The sequence below is a fragment of the Taeniopygia guttata genome, chromosome 4, assembly GCF_048771995.1.
Source record: "Taeniopygia guttata chromosome 4, bTaeGut7.mat, whole genome shotgun sequence".
NCBI lineage: Eukaryota > Metazoa > Chordata > Aves > Passeriformes > Estrildidae > Taeniopygia > Taeniopygia guttata.
Window position 1 is genome coordinate 16703481 of NC_133028.1, and position 23607 is coordinate 16727087.

Consider the following 23607-nt stretch of genomic DNA (forward strand, 5'->3'; position numbering starts at 1 on the left):
TTTAGAGTGCTAATCCATTTGGGAACAAAAGCTTAGTTACTGAATGTTTTTTAATTTGTGCCAATTAATTAGCATTTTATTGCATGAAAAGTTGCAAAGAGGATATAATATTCAGAATAAATAGAAGGAAGGATTGACTTCCAGGCTACAGCACAGTATTACAAATTTCTATGTATATGCCTCTTTCATTTATTTTTTTTTTCACAGAACCTCTTAATATACTCAATAATCAACAATAGTCTAGAGTACAGTCAGGATTTTCTAGCTGTTGATTCTATGATGTTTGTTTCAACTTTTCTACCTCTCCTGTGTGCTGATCTAACAGATACTTTGACCAGGTATAGTTTTCTGTTTCAAAATAATGTAAAATTATTTTTATAATTTTACATTATTTTGAAGAGAAAAAAATTAATAGTCCATAAAGATTATGGCTTTGGCAATAAGTGCTTCATCACATATTACCATGTTCTGAGTGCAAGCTGTGACACAGAAGGATACCAGCAACTGCAGATTCAAAAAAAAATTAAAAGGTCACCCACTCTTTGTCTAACACTCCCTACTGAATCCTTACAATCACATGGCTTCCTTCCAGACCAGCTCTTTTACAATTAATGTGAGATTAATTTGCAGAGAAAAACAAGAAAGATACGCAATCTAGGTTTAAAAATAGAATAAAGCCCTATAACTAAGAAAAGCCCTTTTTAGCTTTGAAAACTCTGCAGTTTGGCTCATTTTCTGTAAAACCTGTTATAGAGCAATCAGGCATTTGCTCTAATAGGCACCAGGAGTTGGGTTTTTCTTGTTTTTGGTTTTTTTTTTTTTTTTCCATTTAGAAGAAATCACTGTTTGTTCCTTCAAAGGTGAAGTTCATCTGTGACCTTCTTTTTAGTAGGGGAAATCTGAAATCAAACTGAAGGCAGTATTTTCACCAGGCCATAGAGCTGGTGATATAGAATGTATCTTCATTCTCTTAATAAGCATTTAACAAAGTCACCCATTTTCTCTTACAGTAATCAAACTTCACTAAATTATTCATACACAGACGGTTGTTTTCTAATTTTTAACAAGTAACCAGTGATTTCTTCAGTTGTTTGTCACAAAAAAACCAAAGCTTCCTAACTTGAAAATTCACCATAAAGTGGCTGTAAAACCGGGAAACTACAGTGGAAAACAAAACCAAAAAATATCTGTATAACAGAGATAAGATTTGTCTAAGTCAAAGCTCAAGCCTGGGTTCTGAAACTTAGGATTTTGTCAATTTCCATTTCTGATTTCTTTCATTATAATCATTAATAGAAGAAGCTAGACTGCACATAGGTTTGAGGTACAGTCTGTGATTTGTGGGCTCAACTAACAAAGTAATGCACAGAACTATGGCTGACCCATAAGGAAGAAAGACACAGTGTAGAGCTATTTATGATGAGATAGCCTGGACAATGCAATTTACATTGCAGTTTGCAGATGTTCAAGGAATTTGCAGGTAATTTTACCATTTCGTTTTGCCATCTAGGTGATGCTGCAGATAAAAAATATGTTACACCAAAAATGCATTTAAAGAAGTGTTCTCAGTAACACCATCATGGGAAGGATTGAAAACTGTGATAGCCCATTTTCTCACTGGCAATTCCTACTATGTAACAAAACAAAAGCTGAAATTGTATTCTTCATTTTGTTAATACAAAGGAAATGTAATTGTCATGGATCAAAACTGTACAGCTTTCAGAGGATAGGGATATGGGAATCATATGGTGTCAGTCTCTTAACAAAAACTAAAAAGTGATGCTTAAATCAAAAATCCAATCCCATTTTTATCTGGCCATCAAAAGAATGGAGGGCAATTCAGCATTTGATTAATACAGAAACACCATAAAATCAAAAATATAAATTTTATAATTTAAATCAATGTCAGATAGATCCTGTCCAATATAAATTAATAGTTACTTGTTTCTGACTTACCAATTTGTATTTTTAAGGGCCTGTGGATGTTAATATTCTTTCAAAGTGTAATCCCTGTTTATCAAATCCGTGTAAAAATGATGGAACCTGTAATAATGATCCAGTTGACTTCTATAGATGTACATGCCCATATGGTTTCAAGGTAGGTATTGCATGAAAAGGAAAAAAGCTCACTGAAATGTAAGCTTATCCTTAAAAACCTTTAAGTATTCATTGTCTCCCTTCCACTAGTGTCTGTATTTTCTTCTTACATTATAATTGTTGTTCCCTTGTATAATTGTAGGGCCAAGACTGTGATATTCCCATTCATGCTTGCATTAGTAACCCGTGCAACCATGGTGGAACTTGTCATTTGAAAGAAGGAGAAAAAGATGGTTTCTGGTAGGTTTTTAAATTGTAATAATAGGATAAAAACTACTGAGATTTTTATGGTAAAGTAATGTTGGTGTTAATCTTTAGGTTTGCTGGTAAGAGCACCACAAAGACAGTTTTTAGCACTTTGGATGTTTTCAGAACATGTTGTCATCCTTGGAAAGCTTCTAGAGCTTTGAGTCTGTTGAAAACAATAACAAATTGCTGTGATTTGTTGAGGCATATCAGGTCAAGACAGCATAGTATTGACTCCATTATGTTAATTAATAGCTAGCTAGATCCCTGCTGAAAAAATCTCATAATTCATCTGTTGTTGTGTGTATTACTTCAACAGACAGCATGTAAATGATAAAATGTAAATCCCAGTGAAACAGAAAATTAATGATTCATTTGAAACTCACTATGCCAGCAGATAAACATGCTGTGAGCATTTTTAATCTTGAGTTATTTAATCACACAGTACAATTACTCCAGATGTACTTCATGAATTATGAAATAAAGTTCTTTAGCATTCTTATGTGAGATTATTAGTCATTTAATAATCTACACCTCAAGCTTGTTAGAAATGACGCTTCACAAAGATACGATTCATTATCCTGCAATTTGTTATGACATTATTCTTACTTTTAATCCAAATACTGCCCAAGGATTAAATAGTCTTCTATTAAAAATTAAGTGTATATGTCTTAATACTGTACCTCAAGAATTTAAATTGACATAGTCATGCCTTAGAATTTAATATTTTTCATTTATTTGTTTGATCACTACATATTTTGAAAATCAAAGCAATCTCATAGTGAAAGCTTCAGAAATTATAGGTAGTGCAAGTACATGAAAATGTATTTTACATTTACTATCTATTTTGATGTATTTGTTTTGCAGAAACATGATTAAAAACAAAAAAAAAATTACTGCTTTGTCAAATTTATGTAGGCTTTGGTTTCTTATATGAATATATGTATATTAAAGAGAGTTTTCTATTGATGCATTTAACTGAATGATTGTGGAAAACTACTATTACATGGCAATCGCTGATTCCACAATATTTTCCATGTATTTAACTTTAAAAAACCAAAATAATCACTTTTCATAAGAAATATAATCTCACAATGTAAATGAAGAATGCTTTTCAAAAGGAATCCTCCATGATTTAATTTAGCAGGGTCCTAAAACTAAAGACTAAGATATTACTTTAGAAGCATTTTTCTGTAATTTAAAACACAAAAACTGCTTTGAGATTGTTTGATAAAAGGGCTTTTTACATTATATCAACCATGTTCTGTTGTGGAATATTATAATTCTAATGTAATTCTATTAATTACAGAACTACTTTAATTAATTACAGAACTACTTGTCTGGACACCTCACGTGAAATGTGGTTATTTGGTTTTCTGTATTACAGGTGCACTTGTGCTGATGGATTTGAAGGTGAAAACTGTGAAGTAAATGTTGATGACTGTGAAGACAATGACTGTGAAAACAATTCTACTTGTGTGGATGGAATTAATAACTATACTTGCCTTTGTCCACCTGAATATACAGGTAGGAGTATAAAAGAAAGCACAGGTAATTCAAGAATTCCTAGCAGAAGAGTAATATTTTCCACTTTGCAGGTGTATTAGTAGTTACTCTACAACTGACTAAATGCCAGGTGTCCTTCTATATTTTTCTCCTCTATGGTTTGTGTCAAAACTAGATTTAATGTCCACTGATTAATTCCTTTTTTTAGTTTTGAAATTACGGCATTTTTTTATTTTAAATTATTATTTATTATTTAGTTATTCAAAATGTACCCCTCCTTACTGTTTGCCTAGACACCCCAGTGGAGGACCTCTGTAGCTGTAGAAATCTGAAAAATATTCTGCTTTTCTACTTAATCCCCATTTTACTATAAAGAATTTGTCTGTGCCATAGGGGAACTGTATTTGGCACCCCTGGATGCTGTCCTGTACTCTGCTAGAAATATTAATACCAAGTGTGATGCTTCCTGCACAGAATAAAAAGACAAGAGTCTTTTGTTTCTGTCAGTTGGCAGCCAAGCCAAAGAGTATCCTTCTCTTTGTGACAGAGGATCTCTTGCTGGCTGTCCTGGTCTCTGTGGGAATGGAGGATAGTTGGAACAGCAGCACAGAGGAAGTAGGATCTATTGTTTGCATTGGTATTTTTTATAGCACTTCTAATTAGACAGATCTATTTTCTATCAGATAGTTGACCACTAGAAGAACATGTAGTTTGAATTCATTATGATTTGAAATACATAAAAAATAAATGGAAGATCTACCATAACTTGGGAATTAATTCTACTCAATCATCCTATATGTTTATTTTAATCAATCAAATTTGAGTTCTGGGAAGCTGTAAGGAGGGGTAAATGCATGAATTAATTTTATTTATTGAAAACCCAGCTAAGCTTTCTCATCCAAAGTGTTTCCGTCAGTAGTTCTACAGACTGTTGGATTGCTCCCCTGTTTCAGAGCATTCAAATTTAAAGTCAGTATTTAAATAGTGGGAATGCACAGCGAGTGAAAATGTTAAAACACAAGTAAAAGAAATACAGCTTCAAAATTGCATAGAGGTATTCATCCAGCACTTATTCTGGGTAAATTTTTGATAGAAATTCCCCTATGCAGAATAAGCTACAATATCTAAAGCAATACAAAAGCCAAAAGTCCACTAAACAATACGTGGATGATCCATATGTGGAAGGACAGACATAATCTTCTAAGAGAAAATACTGTTTTGCCAAGTACCAATACCTTAATACCTAAGTGCAACCGACAGTTCAAGCCTTGGAAAGGAATAGCAGGTAACAGCCTCAGTAAGTAGAAACAGCAGTTCTCCTACAATTAATATTTCAGGTGTACATGACTCAGGTTCAGCTCCCCTGGGATCAGCTGCTGTCTCCTTTAAGAATGGGATCAGGTATTCTCTTGTGTAGGCTGGAAGAATGAAAAGCAAGGTCACATCAGTCCAGTATTGCTCTTCAGTGGCCTCATGCTAAGAGGTTTCATATACCTATTTCATAGTAGATGATTCACTTGGAAGTGATTTCCTCCTCTGCAGCTTTGCAGGTGCTTTTACCTGTGTTGCTCATTTCTACATTTTCAACCTTACTTTAGGTGCTTTTAACTATTAGAGTCTTGTTGTTGGATTCACAATATGCCATGGGATGGTGTTTGTATTACAGTTGTGCTTCTTTAGTCAAAATACAAGACATATATATTTAATTTTTTTCCTATCTGTGCATAATTTTACCATAATCATACAGTGAGTTTTACAGCTATAATGCCTGCCGTAATATCTACTGAAGTCAGTAAGGCACGTGAGTAGGTGAGAGTCTTCTCACCCCCTCTAAAAGAATCAAAACAATCTATTTCTAATCAGTAAGTTTAAGCCTCCAGTTTAAAACTGTTGAGAATTTACTCACCAGACTTTTTTCAACACTTTTTTTTAAAGGACACATTTTTTTTAAATGCATCACTAGAGCTTCAACTCATTTTACAGTAGTTGTAGCAAAAATTTAGGTTTTCCATTACACAGAGTAAAGTACAGAATTCTACAGTATACCATACGGTCTACCATACAAACCATCTAAGAATAGGACACAATGTGTGAGATCTAAAGTGATTTTTGAAATTAGTTTTAAGGTGAAAATGTAAAACATTGAGCTAGCCAAGGGGTCCTCATATCTCTCATCCACGGTCTTACATAATAAATAACCTTTAGTATTAAGAATTAGACTGAAGGTAGTCTGGGCACATCAGAATGTCAAAAGGGTAATGTTTAGAATATAAAGTAACTGTACAGTTGCCTCAAGTGTGTATGAGGTATCAAATAATTTGTAGAACTTTTCTTTTTTTCTGACCTATAACCTGAGTTGAAAGATAAATAACAGAATCCCTGTCAAGCATGTATAGAGTGATTTTCATGGGGAACTCCGTAAACATTTGGATTTGATATTTGTTCTAACAGGTTAAAGTCATATATGCATATTTCTAATGTTTGCATTTTATGAAAGGATTTTTGACTAAATTAATTCATTCCCTTCTTTAACAATCAGGAAAACAGGCTATATATTCATTTTCAGTACATACAAAGATTTTTAAACTCAGAGGTATTGACTGTAGCTCAGAAAGTCCCTGAGCCATAAGTGGCACAGTGTATATACTAGGAAAATATTACTGCAGGCTTTTCCTGAACTCTTTTAATTAAGTTAAAAATATTCTCAATTGTCCTTGTTCAACATGTCACAGCATATATGTACTCAACATGTAGTTGCACCAGCCCAGAATATTTTCCTGGGTGAACCTGCAAATATGCTTTACATTTCAGCAGCACAGTATAAGGAAGAAAACACCTGAAACATGCTGGTATGAAATGTAAATTATTCTTCTATAAAGTCTTATTTTTATGTGGAGGGTTTGTTAGAATCCAAAATGAACTGCAAAGGATGTTGCAGTGTAAAACCTAACAATCTCCTTTTGTCTTTTCTAACAATCCCTTGAAAATCAGCACTTCTCAGCTATATTGTATAATTAAAAACAAGCAATTAGCAAGCCTATTGTGTTGCATAAGAATCAAGAATCTGTTTTGCTCTGCCTCAGTTAAGTTTTACAGCAACCACAGTTACAAGTGGGAAGACAAAGAATGGTATTTGCACTATAATATGAGCTTTCTTAAGATCATAGACTGTAACTGTGACACAACAGTAAGCAAATGGAATCAACAGACTTTCAGGGTTTCTGATGGAACCTGGAGAAATAAAATATTTAAAATGTCTCACTATGTCCTGCACTCTTTAATCTTGCTATTCTCTTAACATTACCATCTCCTTTATTTTAACCCCAGTCTAGTAAACTTCAGGTCATTTTATGTACATTCTATAGATTACAAATAATCATTGCTCTTGCTCATTGTCGTCAGTCATTAGATCACAGAACTAACTGATCCAGAAGTAAAACCTCTCTTCCACCACTGGTGGCATGTACTTCTTATCTTTCTGTTTGTTTTGTTCTGCTGGAGGTGAGACTTTGAAGCTTGCTTTGTTTGCTATATCAACCTCTCTGCTGCTATAGTTGTGCATTAGCTGAATGTGCTATGCTGTTGTATTACAATGTAAAAAGTCTTTTGTCTCTTCTGTCTTTGTCACTGCAAGCTGCTAATCTGAATGAAGTGGAGAAAGGTCAGTTGTCTTTTAAGCCTATTTTCACTTACCTTGGTTTCTCACTTTCCTTTTCTTAAAGGTGCATGGATTTCAGTTATTACAAATTACCAAATTGTATATAGATATAACTTAGAAAGCTCACTGCAAATCCTGAAATTAGGCACTTGGCTGTTGCTGTGAATACATGTCAAAAGAATGTTGTCAAAGATGCAGATCACTGTGCAGGAGTACTTTAATACTTCATTCAATGATTTTTGTTCAGAGGTATTAAAAATTTGTGCAGACATTAATATAGGACTGGAAAAGAGCTTACATTATTGTGTTCTGAAATCCTTATTCTTCTCACCTTAAAGCCATCTCTTGGTTCCGTGCTAATGTATTCTCTGTCTTACAGCACTGTTCTGCTTTAATATTTTCAGTAGATTGTGTTACTAGAAAATATGCTAGAGTATCAAATGGCAATCATCTTGCTCCTCAGTTCTGTGGCTTCTTATTTGCTGTAAATATCTAAAGAAACTGAAATGACCATATTAATCTGGGGCTATGGTAGAAGAAAGGTAATATTGAAGAGATTTATGACACTAACTTTGGGTGTTTGATTTTTAATTTTTTTAAAGTTTCTGCTTAGCAGCTATTACACTAACAGAGATAAACCATTTTCTCTGCAATCTGATCATATATGCAATCTGAGATCTAGCATAATCAATGGCAGCATGTTTATAAAATTGCATATTTATTTTTAAAAACAAATTAATATTTTTGTGGTATATTTGCCATTAATTTGATAAATATATTTTCAGTTTTTGAAGCAATATAATATATTACATATAGTAATAAAAGTATGTTCATTATCCATGAAATCACATGTTGTGCAAGACTGCAGTTATATAATCTATATTGCTTAATAACATCTAGGTTGATTAATTTAGATATCTGATGAATAATTCCTACAACTTAAACTCCTAGTGTAAATTTTCTCTGTAACTGAAGCAGAGTATAAGACATTTTCAGAAAATTATTCTAGCCACAAGTTTTCCATGCTTAAACTGTCTTCCATTTAGATATGTTGCTGTATTTGCATTTTATTACTACTCATCTAGACAGCAAAAATAGCCTGCTGTTTTTCTTGTTTATTATCAAGTGTGAACTGTAACATATTAAAATTACTGATTATAGAAAGAACAAATTCCTCACAAACAAATCAAACGTCCAGGGGATGTGAACTAAGTTTGGGTCCAAAACTAAGCAGATGTATATGTGATACATGTTTATATTCGCTTGCCAACTGAACATGAACGTTACTGATAGTCTACAAGGTACTTGGAGGATCAGTCAGTTTTATCATGCAAGACATCTTTTGAATTGTTACAGTATTAGGGGGAAAAGGGACCATTTCAAGCAATTATCTCAGTTTATGCAAGCCTTAGACACAACCTTCTTGCCACTGCAATAACGGAGTTGCATTAGTACTTTGAATTCACTTGGTAATCAGATAAGCACCTTCCTGAAATTTAAGCATGCAACTAATCAAGTGCAAATCATGTGATACCAAACTACATTAAAAGTTTAGTAATTTCATCAAATTAGATCATAATTTCCATCTTTGTAAGAACTGCATGTGTTACAGATTCGTAGAAAAAAGAGATGCATTTGTTATTCTTGCTTTTTATCGCTCATAAAATTTCTATTTCATCTAGCTTAATATACGTTAAATTACTATTCTATATTAAAAGCTCAAGTATTGAAATAATTTTACTGCATTTGCATAAAGGGGAAATATACATTATATTCATGGCAAGCTGAGCAACCAGCTTCTGGTTTAATCACTGTCTTTACTCTTTCAGGTCTATGACCGACAGTTCTGTTTACTTTAATTGTCTTTTAAAGCTTACCTGTCTAAAAGTTACTGGTATTGTGCTGTGAACAGTGAATGTAAAACAAATGGAAATATTAAACTAAACTAAATTAAACAAATTCTCATCTTATACTGAGACCCACAAGCACTGGAGATAGCTAAATTACTTAATGTGATGGTGAAAGATGGGAATAGTCCAGCAATTTGATTGTAAAATTAAATTACAAAAAATATTCAGATTATGATTATAAACTGCATTCTACTGTCACTGCGAGCTTTTGCTAATTCTAAGAAATTTTATCCCTCATATACTCAATATTTTGTCTGTATTTTCTGAATAATGAGCTTGAGACCTAAAATAATTTGTGTTGTATACTGCACATCAAGCTCAAGACAATAAAAATGCAGCAGTTTTCTGTACATAGTTTGTTAAATGGCACTGACATTTTCCTACCCCTTCTGCACTCTATTGGCTGTTTGAGTCACAGAATTAAAGTGAGACCTCCAGTCGCAGATTCAGATAGTGACACGTAATTAATAAAAAACAAACAGTGCAGACTCACAGTATATCTTAACTAAGCTCAGAAGATGAAATGGATATATAAGCACACACATAAAGTTCTTCTATTCTAGTCTGTGGTATCAAAATATTTGGTATTTTGACTTTGGAAGTGGAAATAAGTCTTCTAGGAAAAACCTGGCTTTTGATAATTAAAACTGACTGACTACTGTTGCTTTTGGATTCTCTGTCTAGCTTTTTGTTGTTGTTTTTGAATATCAAACTCAGCTTTGCTGATAAGGGTCATTTAAAACTTGTTTCTTCATAAACTTGCCTGTAATTAGCAATGTGCTGTTACTTTAAGAAGCCCTTGTCCATTTTTGTTAGAGCTAGCTGTCCTCTTCATTCAGAAATGTAATGGCTGACATTGCTTTAGTTTAAATTTATTGTCCAATTATTCAAAATAAGAAAGATGTAAAGCCTTTTCACCTCATTGCCTTGTTACTCATTATTTGTTGTACTATGTATCTATATAATGGAAAATGCATAGTTAAGGGTCTGTTCAACCTTTAGAAAAGAAGTCTTGGGGAGACATTATCACCCTGTTCCAGTATTTTAAAGGGTGGCTGCAAGGAAAATGGATACTCCCTTTTTTTACAAGGAGTCACATGGAAAAGGGAAGGGTAACAGGTACAAGGTACTCCTGGGGAGATGCCATTTAGAATTTAAAAAGAGGGAAAATTTTTACAATAAGGACACGGAGCCATTGTAATAATCTTCCCAGGAAAGTGGTGGATTCTCCAACAGACACTTTTAGGATTCAGCTGGAAAGGGTGCTGGGACATCTTGTCTCTTCTGCTTTTTCCAGGAGATGATCCTTGAGGGATAAACCTGGTATTCTGTGATTAAGTTTTTACTGATTTATAAACTCATCAAGACATAAGAGTGAGTTAACACACATGGGAAACACAAACTGAATCTAGCAAACATACAGCTGTGGTTACCTATCTGAAGTATCATCATTGTATAGCAGTATTTCATGATGTTGTCTGACTGTTTAAGTCTACATCATACCCTATGCAAAATCTCAGTAAATATTTGTCTTGAGCTTGGAGGGTCACGTTCATTCATAATTCCACTGGTTTCAATGCTACTCTATACCAGAATTCAGACTTCCTTAGATTAATTAAGCCAGATGTCTTGTGAAAAGAGTTATTGCTGGTTCTAATTAAACTTTGGAAGCTTTTCACAGGTTTTTTGACACTTTATCCACTACTTTTTTTTAAACTAACTAGTCTGTTCCTTATTCTCCTACATATAGAAATGTTCCCATCTTTCAAAAACATAATTACTTAGCCAAACTCTTACAGAGGCCTCACTTACAATATTATTAGATGAATAAAAGAATGTTCTCACGCACTGGTGTCAAGCTTCCTTGAATTGAGACTTTTTTCCACAAGCTTTTCTGATTATTTTGAAGTATGCACTTTAAACATTGTATTATGTTTCTCAAATCAGGAAACTCTAATATTTCCTTCCAGTAAAGCCAAGGGGCCTAACTTGGTAAATCTGTGGGGTTTTTTGTCCAATGAGTGTTTCACTTCCATCACTATCTTTTCATTTCAACAAAATTAACTACTTCTTTTCACCTTGTCTCATTTAAATTCTTAATAACACAATGGTGGTTCAGTATGCTGAGGGAGGAGTTTCTTTACCATGAAACTATATTTTTTCAGTGGTTCATATTCCATATCCCATAATTCACTAACCGTTTTTATTAACTTTTTCAGAAACAGTTTTATTTTGGCCATGAGAATGCTCCATTCAGAAAAAGATATATTAGCATTTATTAATATTAGCAGTTATTACCTATTAGCTGTACAACACCTTGCATTTGAGTTATCTTGCTTTGTTATTCTGGTATTTACATCTTCATTCAGAAATTGAGTATCTGATGTACATATTTGGATTCCGTCTTGATTTTTTCTTTATTGATCTTGTGTACAAGTCTGTCATTAATGCTACTTTTTTTAATAACTGAAGGTTGTACTGTAAGTAAAGCTAACTTTTATGGTCATAGTATTTTTTACATTAGTATTCTGCTACATGGCCATCATCCTGTTTCGTATTTGCTACTGACTGTTTAACTAAAACTCCAAGAATATGATTCACAATACAATTTGCAAATGCAACGGAAAAGTTTCCTTACTTTCCTGCTGTCACAGCACAAAAAATTCTGCTTCTGTGTGTTTTTCTACAGGGTTCTCAGATCAAACTCTGACCATAATCTCAAAAATGCCTGGTGATGTTTGATGGTGTTTGCAAGCCATTTGGCTGCAGTATGCCTGGTAGTGTAACACTGATTTTATAATTTGAAGTGAACATTTTTTAAAACAGTAAACCTATTTAAAACTTAAATGCCCAATAATTAGGTAAGATTCACAGCCAAGAAAGAGTGGGAAATAAGGGGATTTCAAGTGCCCCTGAGCACTCCTCATGAGCTGATTCAGCTTTCAGTATAGTTCTGAAGATATTAGGGCCAGTAACCTATGAATACTAAAATGCAGTGTGCTCTAAGAAATGCTGTATTTTATTTTAATCCTGTATTTTACCTGGGGGAGAATTTACAAAAATGTACAGACTTAGATAATACTGAGTAAAACTATTTGCCACTCGAGTTATTTCAGAATCTATGCCAATGAAAATAAATCTATGCCAAATTAATGTCCTGTAGCAAAATCAGTTTAATAAATTGACAGGAATGGTAAGAATGCTTGTTCCTATCATGCCACTCCTAAATTGCCATTTTCTAGGTATTTTGGTCTTTTTTTCACTGAAGCGATTCTGTGAATGTATAAGAGACAGCAAGCTCCAGCCCTGCTAGGAGGATAGGCTCAATGTGTCACTTTCAGAGGCTCTCTGATAAGCTGTCATATTTAAAAATCTTGGGACTATTTAGAGATGCTTCTATAGAAATTTTATTAGTACTGTACAACCACATTTTTTATTACTTGTAGTTGGGGTGTCATATATTTTTCAGTTCTCGATGTAATTTAATATACAATATATGCCCTAATTAGTTATTTTATAGGGATGTATCTAAACTATGGGAATGTGCACAAACTAGGTTAAAACAATAGTAATTTTTGCTTATTCCACTCCCATGATCCTTAAAATCTGAATTCATTGTTCCCATACTTACATCTCACTCTTCAACACTGCTGCTCTTTGAAGAGATTTCAGCTTTTACAAGTTCTGCAAATTGACTAACTCCTATGTGAAGAATAGCATTGAAGACCTATATATATATATATAAATATAAATATATATATATATGTGTTTGTTTGAACAAAACCCTTTGAAAAGAGAAAGGGATTTGGGTTTTGTTTAATATATCATGGGATGCAAACAATTCCTGGTATTTCAGGATTCTCTGTGCACTGACCTAGTCATATTTTGCACATTTCCAGACTAATAATTCTGTTGAGAGCTTGAAGAGGCTTTGAGGGTAGAATTATAATCCTTTGTATTTGTCATCCTCAGTGGCCTGCATTTGATCTCCATTTAATTTCCTACATATATTGACTAAGTCATGTTGTTACTGACAGTTTTCTTGAGGCTATTAAGTGACCTGTTCATGAGAGCTATTTTCTTGTTATCTTAAACCTTTACAAACCTTTGGTTTGTAGAGAAAACACACTGCTTGTAAATCGGGAATGTAGTATTTATTTATTTATTTACTTATTGCTCTTTTTTTAAAATCTTTTTGTAGAACCAGTCTGGATCTTTTGAAATGCTGCAAAATATTTGTCTAGCTGTTTTTTGGCTTGTCCTCTCATTTTTGAAGATGTAGAAGTCCCATGTCTTATTGCACTTAGTATACGTTTTTCAGTTGTGTTTTTAACTGGCAATAACTGTCTTTGCTCTTGCTTCAGTTTTGCCTTTTTTCTCTATCCTTGCTTTAATATAGACTGTTCCTCAGCTTTTTTTTTTTTGTTTGTTTGTTTGTTTATTTGTCTGCTGTATTGAAAGCCACAGCCATGCTCAGCTCGGTAAAACTGAGGGATGCCAAATATCACCTCTGACGGCAAGTTCAGTTTGAGCAGTGAAAGTGTCTGATCATTCCCTTCTTTCTTCTGCTCTTTTTTTTTGTTATTGCAATGTACAGTTCTACTTCTTTTTGCTTGCCAGCTCATATTGTATTACTGAAAGGAAATAAAGGACAGGGACAATCCTACTCCTTCCATAGTTTCAGAGTCTGACAGACCTGTCAGTCCCTGAATTCAGTAGGCACAGGGTTTATACCTGTTTATTACACATATGTTCTTCATATGGATGCTGGAATAAGTATGCCTACCTTAAAAACCAGCGAGTACAAGATTAGGAAGTGCACAATCCATGGTGTCATCTGATAAGTTAATCAGGGAACAAGATATTGCTGATCTGTTTACAAACCTGTGTTTCCTTTTCATAAAATTATAAATAAAAAAAATTTTAACCATATTAAAATACTTTCTGGATTATAAGCCTGTTTTGGAAATTAGAGCCACTGCCTCTATCAGCAGGGAAGGATAGACATTTTACATAGATTTCTTTTTCTTTTCTTTTCACAGAACAGATTATAGATAATTATGGTACATTAACAAAAAATGGACAGTCATATTTAAGGAAAAGTAGAAAACAAGTTTTCATTTTTGGATAATTGGAATTGTATTGACATGCAGTGATATTAACAGGTTTTTTTCAGGTAATAGACTACTTATAGTGATAGTGCAAATCTGGATATATCTGTGTGTTGTGTGCTTAGAAATAAGTAAAAGAAAAGCATATTGATGGCTTTTTTGTTCTAGTTAGTTCAGTCACTAGTCTTGCTATATAGCGGAGCTAGATAAATATTGTAAAAGAAAAAAATTATAAAATTACCATTTATATCCACATATAGATGATTGAAGTTGTACTTGATACTGTTTATAAATGAGTTACCAGGTATATTATTATTTATTTTTGTTATTTCTGTATTACCGTTTATTTATGTATTAATATTTATTATAAAGGTGTTTATTGCTATGTAAAGAAGTATGCATATTTTAGTGTTAGCTAAGGAATTTGTAGCCATTGCTTTTAAAATTCTGTTCATTGCTATTTTCAGGTCACTGTGATATTTTCACTGAATTGAAAACATATATTGTATTTCAGGTGAACTCTGTGAGGAGAAATTAGATTTCTGTGCCCAAAACCTGAATCCTTGCCAGCATGATTCAAAGTGTATCTTAACACCCAAAGGATACAAGTGAGTCTGAAATGTTATTAGAGTCTAACTGAATCAAAGTTTGTATTTTTCTATCCGGCTTAGTTTCTTTTCCTTCTGTTTAAGTGGAATCCAATTCTATTCTCAAAGTACTAATTTTGATTATTATTAAACCTTATGGCAGAACAGGCCATTATTTTCATGTAAAGCTGCATTTTTATCTTAAGTATGTTTTACTGAATTTCACTGATTGTTCAAAGGTCTAATTCCAACCAGATTTTAAATAGAAACACAGGGTAGTCTTTATGATGGTCTGTGGAAAACCCTTATAGGAGTTTGAGCAGTAGGAAAATAATTGCATTTAATTGAAGTGGAATAATTATATTGCTTTTAAAGAAGTAATTGTGAAAGAGATTATTAGGAAGGCAGACTGAAAGGTATAAAGTAAAGAAGTCCCTCCCCAGGAAAGCTAATCTTTAATTACACCATATTCTTATCATGATTAATTAGCATGCACAATTTAAAGTTGCTTTAATAGGCTTTAAGTTAATAAATACAGGAAACCTGCAGATTCAAATTGTTCTCACAAGTGCCTGTTTTATGCACAGCATGCTTTTGTGCTAAAATCAGATTGTCATTCCCACTACTTATGAAATGACATTTTATTTAAAATATGGCATAAAATATTAAATATTCAGTTGAGTGTGAAATTAAGTTGATAGTTTCCAACTGGAAAATAGAAAAAATTGTTTGGTTTCTGTTGTAGTGCATTATGTTCGTTTTTTCATGTCACTTCAATAAAGTTAGTTTAGTGTCTTATACTTTACTGTCCAGGTCATTAATCTTTCCTTTAGTTTTAAATCAGAAAATAGTACATGCAGTATACCTCAAGATGTATCTCAGTCAGACTTTTATTAGGTTGCTTTATATTCTTTTACCCTTATCTTGCTCATACCTGTCGTTGAATAAAAAACGAAACATATTTGATTGAAGTGCTAAGTTTAACTTACATGGCTATTTAAAATCACTCTTTCCAGCTTAGAAAAAATTTTAGGTAGTAAAAGAAATAACACTGAGGAGGGAATCACAAGATCAAATGAAATAGATTAAAGACATCTTAATTTTAAAAAATATCATATGGATGCATGGATTTGTAATATTTTCCATTAATTTTTGACAGAGTTCTGAGCATTCACTCTGTCCTATATATGAGAATTCCCTGAAGGAATGCCACTAGCATTAGCAATGAGAGTTTCACATGGTAAAAAAAAGCCAAACAAACTAAGAAACAAAAATCATTACATACTCTCTTGAGGATGGGCTGTTTCTGGACCAGTGAGGCTTCAGGGAGGATAGATGATGGGTTTTGAGACTTCTGTTAGTTTGCCAACCATGGAGCTATTTTTAGTAAATCAGACTGGTGGAACCTTAGGAGCAAACAAATTATATATAACCTTTTAACTGCATAAATGGACCATTGGTCTGTTCATAGCTGTTCAGTTGTTCATAACCATCAATACAACCTTCAGAATATTTGTTTTGGTTTCACCAGCCAAGCATATTGATTATGTTTAGTGTTTGCAGCCATGTATAGCATCCTGTAACATTCTGTGTTGCTCATAAATTCTAAAAACTGCCTAAATTATTTATGAGGGCTCTCTAGATTTGCACACAACTCTTCAATATAATGGCAGGTGTGTAAACATTTTAATTAGCAAACCTGTATTCATTGCATATGTAGATTCCCCATCTATTAGTATGAAGAAGCTATAAAGTTTTTGCACACAAAGTGTTAGTAATGCCTTTTTCCCCTTGATTTTTAAACAATACAGTAGTTCCTTAACTTAGGCCATTAAAAGGTACTGTGCTATCCCATTTGTCCTGTTTTACAGGTGTGATTGCACACCTGGATATGTAGGTGAGCATTGTGATATTGACTTTGACGACTGCCAGGACAACAAATGTAAAAACGGAGCGCAGTGCACTGACGCAGTTAATGGATATACGTGCGTTTGCCCAGAAGGGTACAGGTGAGAAAGATCTGAAGGCGGTACAAACATGGATGTCTTCTGTCACACTTGTTTTTTGTTGGAAATACTGATTGTTTTCTGTTTTCATTTAGTGGCTTGTTCTGTGAGTTATCGCCGCCAATGGTTCTACCTCGCACCAGCCCTTGTGATAATTATGAATGTCAAAATGGGGCCCAGTGTATCATAAAAGAAAGTGAACCAATCTGTCAGTGTTTATCAGGCTACCAGGGTGAGAAATGTGAAAAGCTGATTAGTATAAACTTCGTCAACAAAGAATCCTATCTGCAAATCCCTTCAGCTAAGATACGCCCCCAAACCAATATCACTCTACAGGTAAGTTTGCTTGTTTTGTGGATTCTCTTTTCTGGACAAGAGCGTAAATGACTTTTCATGATGTGGGAAATGACCCAAAGTTGTCATTGGCTCACTTAAAGAGCTTTTCACAGTTTGAGCTAAAAATCTAGAAGAGTTAATGCAATAACTCTATTCATATATGCAATAACTTCAATTCATATTGAAGTAGATGGGCTTATTGATAGGAAGAGAAAGATTTTGTCAGGTTGTCCTTCAAAAGAGAATTTTATAATGAAGTAACAGACTATGGCAGTAAATTCAGAGGTTCACTTAAGACCTCATTTGGATTAAATACCTAATTTTTGTGGTTTCTAAATATTTCTATCTTTTAATTAGATTGCCACAGATGAAGACAGTGGGATCCTGCTGTACAAAGGCGATAAAGATCACATAGCAGTGGAACTGTACCGGGGTAGAGTGAGGGTCAGCTATGACACGGGATCATATCCAGCCTCTGCTATTTACAGGTGAACCTGGATGAAACACATTTGTAACTGAAACAAAACCTACATTCATTACTTCTGTCAAAGCCATATTTTTCAATACATGGTTAAAAGAAATAAATGCAAATTAATGTGTTCTCAGACACTTAAAACTTCTTGCCAAAAGATGTGATTTGGTTGGCAAGTAACTCTAATGCAGATATGTCAGACAAATAATATATTATTTGATTCATTAAAACAGAATAAGTGTTAGCTTTCAGCAGAATATTTATACATTTGTAAAGCTCCCATGTAGCAGTGGAGGTTTTTCTTAGTTGTAACTGCCAAATAATTTCCTAGTGTTCTGAGTAAAATGAAAAACTACACTGCATAAGCAGAAATTAAATAGAAGCTTCTCTTCTCTTTTCTCTTCTCTTCTCTCTTCTCTTCTCTTCTCTTCTCTTCTCTTCTCTTCTCTTCTCGGCAGTCATATAATGTGAGATTTTTCCTTGGCAACTGAAGAGAAAGCTAAAAATTTGATTCTGAAAAAAGGCCCTACCTTTGAAAAAGAAATGGCTTTTGCTTTCAAAATCATTAAGAGAAAGAATCCACAGCTGCTTCTGTAGCATAATTTTGAAGGGTTTTTTTAAAATCATATTTCTCTGGTTCTCTGAAAAATTACCACCTGAATTTTTTGGGAAGTATTGTATAACTTCACAGTAAAGTATTGTATAACTTCACAGGAATTAGTAAACAGGCATTGCAAGAATGAGCAGAAAGATGACAGGCATCACTTCCTGACCTTGACTGCCTCTTGGTGCTAAAATTACTTTCAGAAGTAAAGGGGAAGTATTAAATCAGTTTTGCTTGAATCTTCTTTTTACTCTATTTACACCTTTTATTGTAAAATTATATATAAGTATAATTGTTTTCTAGAGTTTGTAATAGTGACACTGTTCTGCATTCTATTAGGGACATTTCAGTGAAAACAAATTATTTTTATCAATTATTATACTCCTATTCAAAATAATATTATTTTACTTTTCTATATGGGTTAGGGCTCCACAAGAAATCTAGATTCTTTTTTCAGTAGTTTAGTTATTTTTGTTAATTTCGATTTCAATAGGTACATCTTTCTAAGAATAAGAAGCAGCAGGATGGGTCATATATAGTTCCAGGTTATTTTGGCTCCCATTTCTTTAATTTATTTAGAATACTTCTTCCCTTTCATAACATATATTTCCTTCTCATAAATTTAATGCTTTCTCTGGCATTATTGAAATATAATAAATACTGGTAATTCACACTTATCCATTATAGTTATCTAGAGAAAGATTGAAAAACAGTACTCACACAGGAAAAAAAACTAAACATAAGCATGGAAAGAGTTAATAACCAATTAGCAAACAGTCTCAATTAGGTTACTGTTACAAAATAGTAAGAAGTATCTCCCCTACATAGTTGATTATCTCTTTTGAATTATGTGACAAATGAAGGATGCAAGTGTAGTAAAGAAAGGGACAGGAAATGTAGTGACATGTTACAAAGTGACAGAATTGTTTATTGAAGCAAATACACACTATTAGTGTTATTATTTTTGGTTCTGTTATTGTTATTAACCTCCATTTCGTTTCTGATAAGCATAAGAGTGAGTTTCTGAGATATTTGAAAACTATTGTGTAGTAGTCCAACTGTAGTGAAGTCTTCTGTTGTTGAGGCAAGGCTGAGGGCATACCTCATCTCTTTCTACAACTGTCTGAAAGAACACTGTAGCCAGGTGAGGTCAAACTCCTCTCACAAATAACAAGAATTAGGACAAAAGGAAAAGGCCTCAAGTTGCACCAGGAGAGTCTTAGATTGGATATTAAGAAAAATTTCATCACGTACACGGTTGTCAAGCATTGGAACAGACTGCCCAGGGAAGTGGTGTAGTCACCATTCATGGAAGTATTTAACAGAAGTGTAGATGTGGTACTTAGGGACATTGGCGGTGGATTTGGCAGTGCTGATTTAGTTGCTAGACTTGATATCTTAGGAGTCTTTTCCAACCTAAATGAGTCTGTGATTTCATCATTCTATTTTGGAAGCTATATTTCCAAGTTTGTGTATAGGTATATACATGCCTCTAGTGACAGGTCTACAAATTGTGTACTGTTTAATTTCTGTTTCAGGTTCTAGAAAGGATTATGTTGTAGCACAGAATCTTTTACACATTTTACTCAAATCCCTTCATTATTTCCAGTTCTTACTGTTTTACCCTCCCAGAATCTTTGTCATATCTCCTGCACTTTTTAAAGTCTTTACCTTCTTTTTATCCATTAATTGCATGTTGTCTTTCTGTACCTTTGTTACCTATTAAAGCTGTCTCCAGGAATGTTTCCAGTCCTTCCTCCTCCCTCCCTTTTGATTCCCTCCTGTCCTCCCAGTTCATGGGAACTGACTACAGGAAGAGCCATCATTTCAAATGCAGTCATCAATCAGAGAAACAAGATGATGGTACTGCCAAGGCCAATAAATAATATTAATTCTTTAGAGATGGTTATTTGGAAAAATTAGATCCACTTGTGTTTTGTTCTGTCTGGGCATCCATTTTTAAATGTTAACAAAAAAGGAAAAAAAATCTTTTCATTCTGTCTTCCCAGATCATTATTCTTCTACAGAGTACCCAAAGCCTTAAATCAGTTCTTCTTACAGCTTTTCATTACGATATATGCATTCAGCTCTCATATCTCCAAAGGGAAATGGGCTAGAAGTAATGTAAGTGCATTGGCAGGAAATATTGCAGATATGCCTTGAGTTTATTTCCTCTTCAATTTAAACCACAATTACCTAGGAGAGCTTCTCTTTCTGCAGTAAATTTTTACCAGTGAAACAGTTTAAAGCAGAGGCTTCTAAAAATCACTCTTATCAGGGACACATTCCCTTTACACGTCATGGTTTGTATATCCCTGGAATGACCCTTTGCTCTAAAAATGCATTTTCTGTGTTGCTCTTATTCTTCTAAACATTATTGAGTGAAAGGTTTAGAAGCTGTAAGATATGTTTCCTTGAAACAAGAAGACTGCATCAGGGTTTCTTGCTTCCTGAAGTCAAGAAGTTATATGCACTTTGATTTTTAGCACATTTTTTTGCCTGGATTCATTGAAATGTGTTTAATAACTTAATCATAGCATCTTTTGTATTGCTTGATCAGATCAAACAAACCTCTTGATACCTGGAATAAATCTTTCTCTTTAGGAATGATAAGGCCTGACCATTTCTTTTCCCCCCATGGAAACTGGCAGTCCCCCTCACATAAAGTGTTTATTGTGCCAGTGTCTGCTCTGTCGTGTGTTTGCACTCTCAAATAGAGCTGGGTTTATTTAAAGCATGCAATGCATGCCACCATGCAGATCTTTGATCCACAGTGAGCAAAGGCTGTTCACAGAGCTGGTAATAAATGGCTAAGAAGCTATTTAATGTGTCACAGCTGTGAACAAACAAGTGTGCTGCTGATCTGTTCCAGGACAAAAGCAGTTAGGTTAATTAAAACATCACTAAGGATGTTTTAAGGTAATTTGCTTGATTTTTGCCTTGAGACTTAGGAACTTAATCCCTTTCAGTTATCCTGCTTTCTCAATGAGAAGAGCTAATTGACTGTGTGACTGTCCATTTCAGGCTATCATACAACTGGTTCATTTAAATAATTTTTTTCAAAGGATTAAGCTCATTTATCTGATGGCGCCCTGAAACAAATAAAGGCTTTAATGGGTATGCTTTAAATGCCTGGTCTTTGGACTACGTCCTACACCTTGCATGCATATATTCAGCTCTGTTTCTCCAGTGGAAAATGGACTAAAAGTTATACAAGTACAATGATATATTCCGTCCCAGAACTGAGTAATGATATTCTTCCTTCTCTGATGTAGTTAAACTTTGTTCAAGTGCAGAGTAGTTCCTGCACTTAAGCACTTACTACATAGATATTGAGGCTGATAAGTACAGCCATTATTTGTGCCTAGCAGCATGAGTTAGCTTGTCCTTATGCAGGGTAAGCCCCATTCTTGAAACAAGCCTTTTCACCTTGAGAACCTTCAGGCATTCTCCTACTAGTGAGTTCATATCTTGTTAGTAAGCAGAAGGAAATAGTATATGTAGATGGGAAAAAAAATACAACATTCATGTTCACTGTACTAGCCAGAAGGTGAACACACTTAAGTAACCATGCCCAATAAAGACAACGAATAACTTTATTGCAAGTGTCAGTGGAGCTGTCTGGACCAATAATACAATTTTGTCTGGCAGGAGTAAAGTTAGATGCAGGTCCATATTTCATGAAATAGATTTATGTATCACTGGAGTTGACTCAGCCTTCATACTTGCAAGATATGTAAACCCAATACTCTGCAAAATGTGGGATACATACAGACTTGCATGCAAATATGATCTGTAAGTAACATTAGAATCACATAGTGGTTTAGGTTGGAAGGGACCTCAAACAATCACCTAGTTCCATCTTCTTTGTGATGGGCAGGGACAGCTTCCACTAGATTAAGTTGTACAAAGCCCCATCCAAACTGATCCTGAGCATTTCCAGTAAAAAGTCCACAAATTCACTGGTGACTTGTCCCAGTGTTTCATATTAATCCAGCCTCATATTAAAGAACTCTTTTTTATGTCACTTCTTTTACTTACTTGATTCTATCTGGTCTATATCTACGCTCTCCCAGTTTAAAACAGTTGGGCTGTGTCCTGTTATTACAGGTAGAAAGTCTTTCTCCATATTTCTTATAAGCCCCCTTTCAATATTTAACAGCTGCTTTAAGCTCTTCCCAGAGCATTCTCTTCTCCAGGCTGAACAACCCCAACTCCCTCAGCCTGTCTCCATAGAAAAGGCATTCCAGCTTTGTCATAATTAGTCCAGAAGAAGGGATGTTGTATTGTTTTGGCTTTTAAGCATACGTGCATGTCTTTGCACTCCTATGCACTCCTAGAGAAGTTCTGTTCTGAAACTGTATTGAACTCTTAAAGGGGAAAAAGGAAAAACTGTTCTAACCTGACCATCAACTGTTTATTATTAATGTTTATTTTGCAGTGTGGAAACAATTAATGATGGCAATTTCCACATTGTGGAACTGCTAGCTATGGATCAGATTCTATCTTTATCTATTGATGGAGGAAGCCCCAAGACAATTACCAATTTGTCCAAGCAATCCACTCTGAATTTTGATTCTCCGCTGTATGTAGGAGGTAAGAGGATTTTACTGCTTCTTACTAGAGGTACTATAGATAATTTACAGTGGTAACATGCTTTACGAAACACATTATTGTGTTTCTTAAATACTCATTCATTGACATAACACTTTAAGATGAAACTTTGGCATTTAATGTCAATAGCTTCAATTTTAAGAAATAATACATCCTCAAACTACATTGATTGCATTTTTATAATTGTTTTTATCTTTTATGACTGTAAAATTTTGTAATTTTCTGCTGTTATTTAGCCTTTTATTATACCAAAGAAGTGCTTAACATTGTTTAGCTGCATGAAGATTTAGTAATGCCCATTCAGAAAGTGTAGAATGGTAGCATTCTGTTTTGCTCATTTTACATTCTTATTTCCCTGTACTGATATCTGCAGGAAATGGTAGCAATGTGTAAAGCCATGAAGTATAATTTATGTCTGGAGATCTTACTGCTTAGGGCTGATAAGAGTTAGGACACTAGG

At 34.0% G+C, this 23607-nt stretch overlaps 1 protein-coding gene across 7 annotated transcripts in view; it reads left to right on the forward strand.

Moving 5' to 3' along the window:
* Positions 1-23607, forward strand: part of SLIT2 (slit guidance ligand 2) — a 260737-nt gene that overhangs the window by 224640 nt on the left and 12490 nt on the right. For 5 of the 7 annotated variants that reach the window (XM_030270822.4, XM_030270826.4, XM_072928032.1 and 2 more), the window contains 9 exons: positions 1974-2098; positions 2240-2337; positions 3731-3870; positions 7484-7510; positions 15043-15136; positions 16987-17124; positions 17217-17457; positions 17815-17945; positions 22975-23129. In XM_030270822.4, coding sequence (XP_030126682.4) covers positions 1974-2098; positions 2240-2337; positions 3731-3870; positions 7484-7510; positions 15043-15136; positions 16987-17124; positions 17217-17457; positions 17815-17945; positions 22975-23129 — 1149 coding nt within the window. The remainder of the gene's footprint in view (positions 1-1973; positions 2099-2239; positions 2338-3730; positions 3871-7483; positions 7511-15042; positions 15137-16986; positions 17125-17216; positions 17458-17814; positions 17946-22974; positions 23130-23607) is intronic. The other 2 variants (XM_030270827.4, XM_030270831.4) reach the window with 1 other exon arrangement.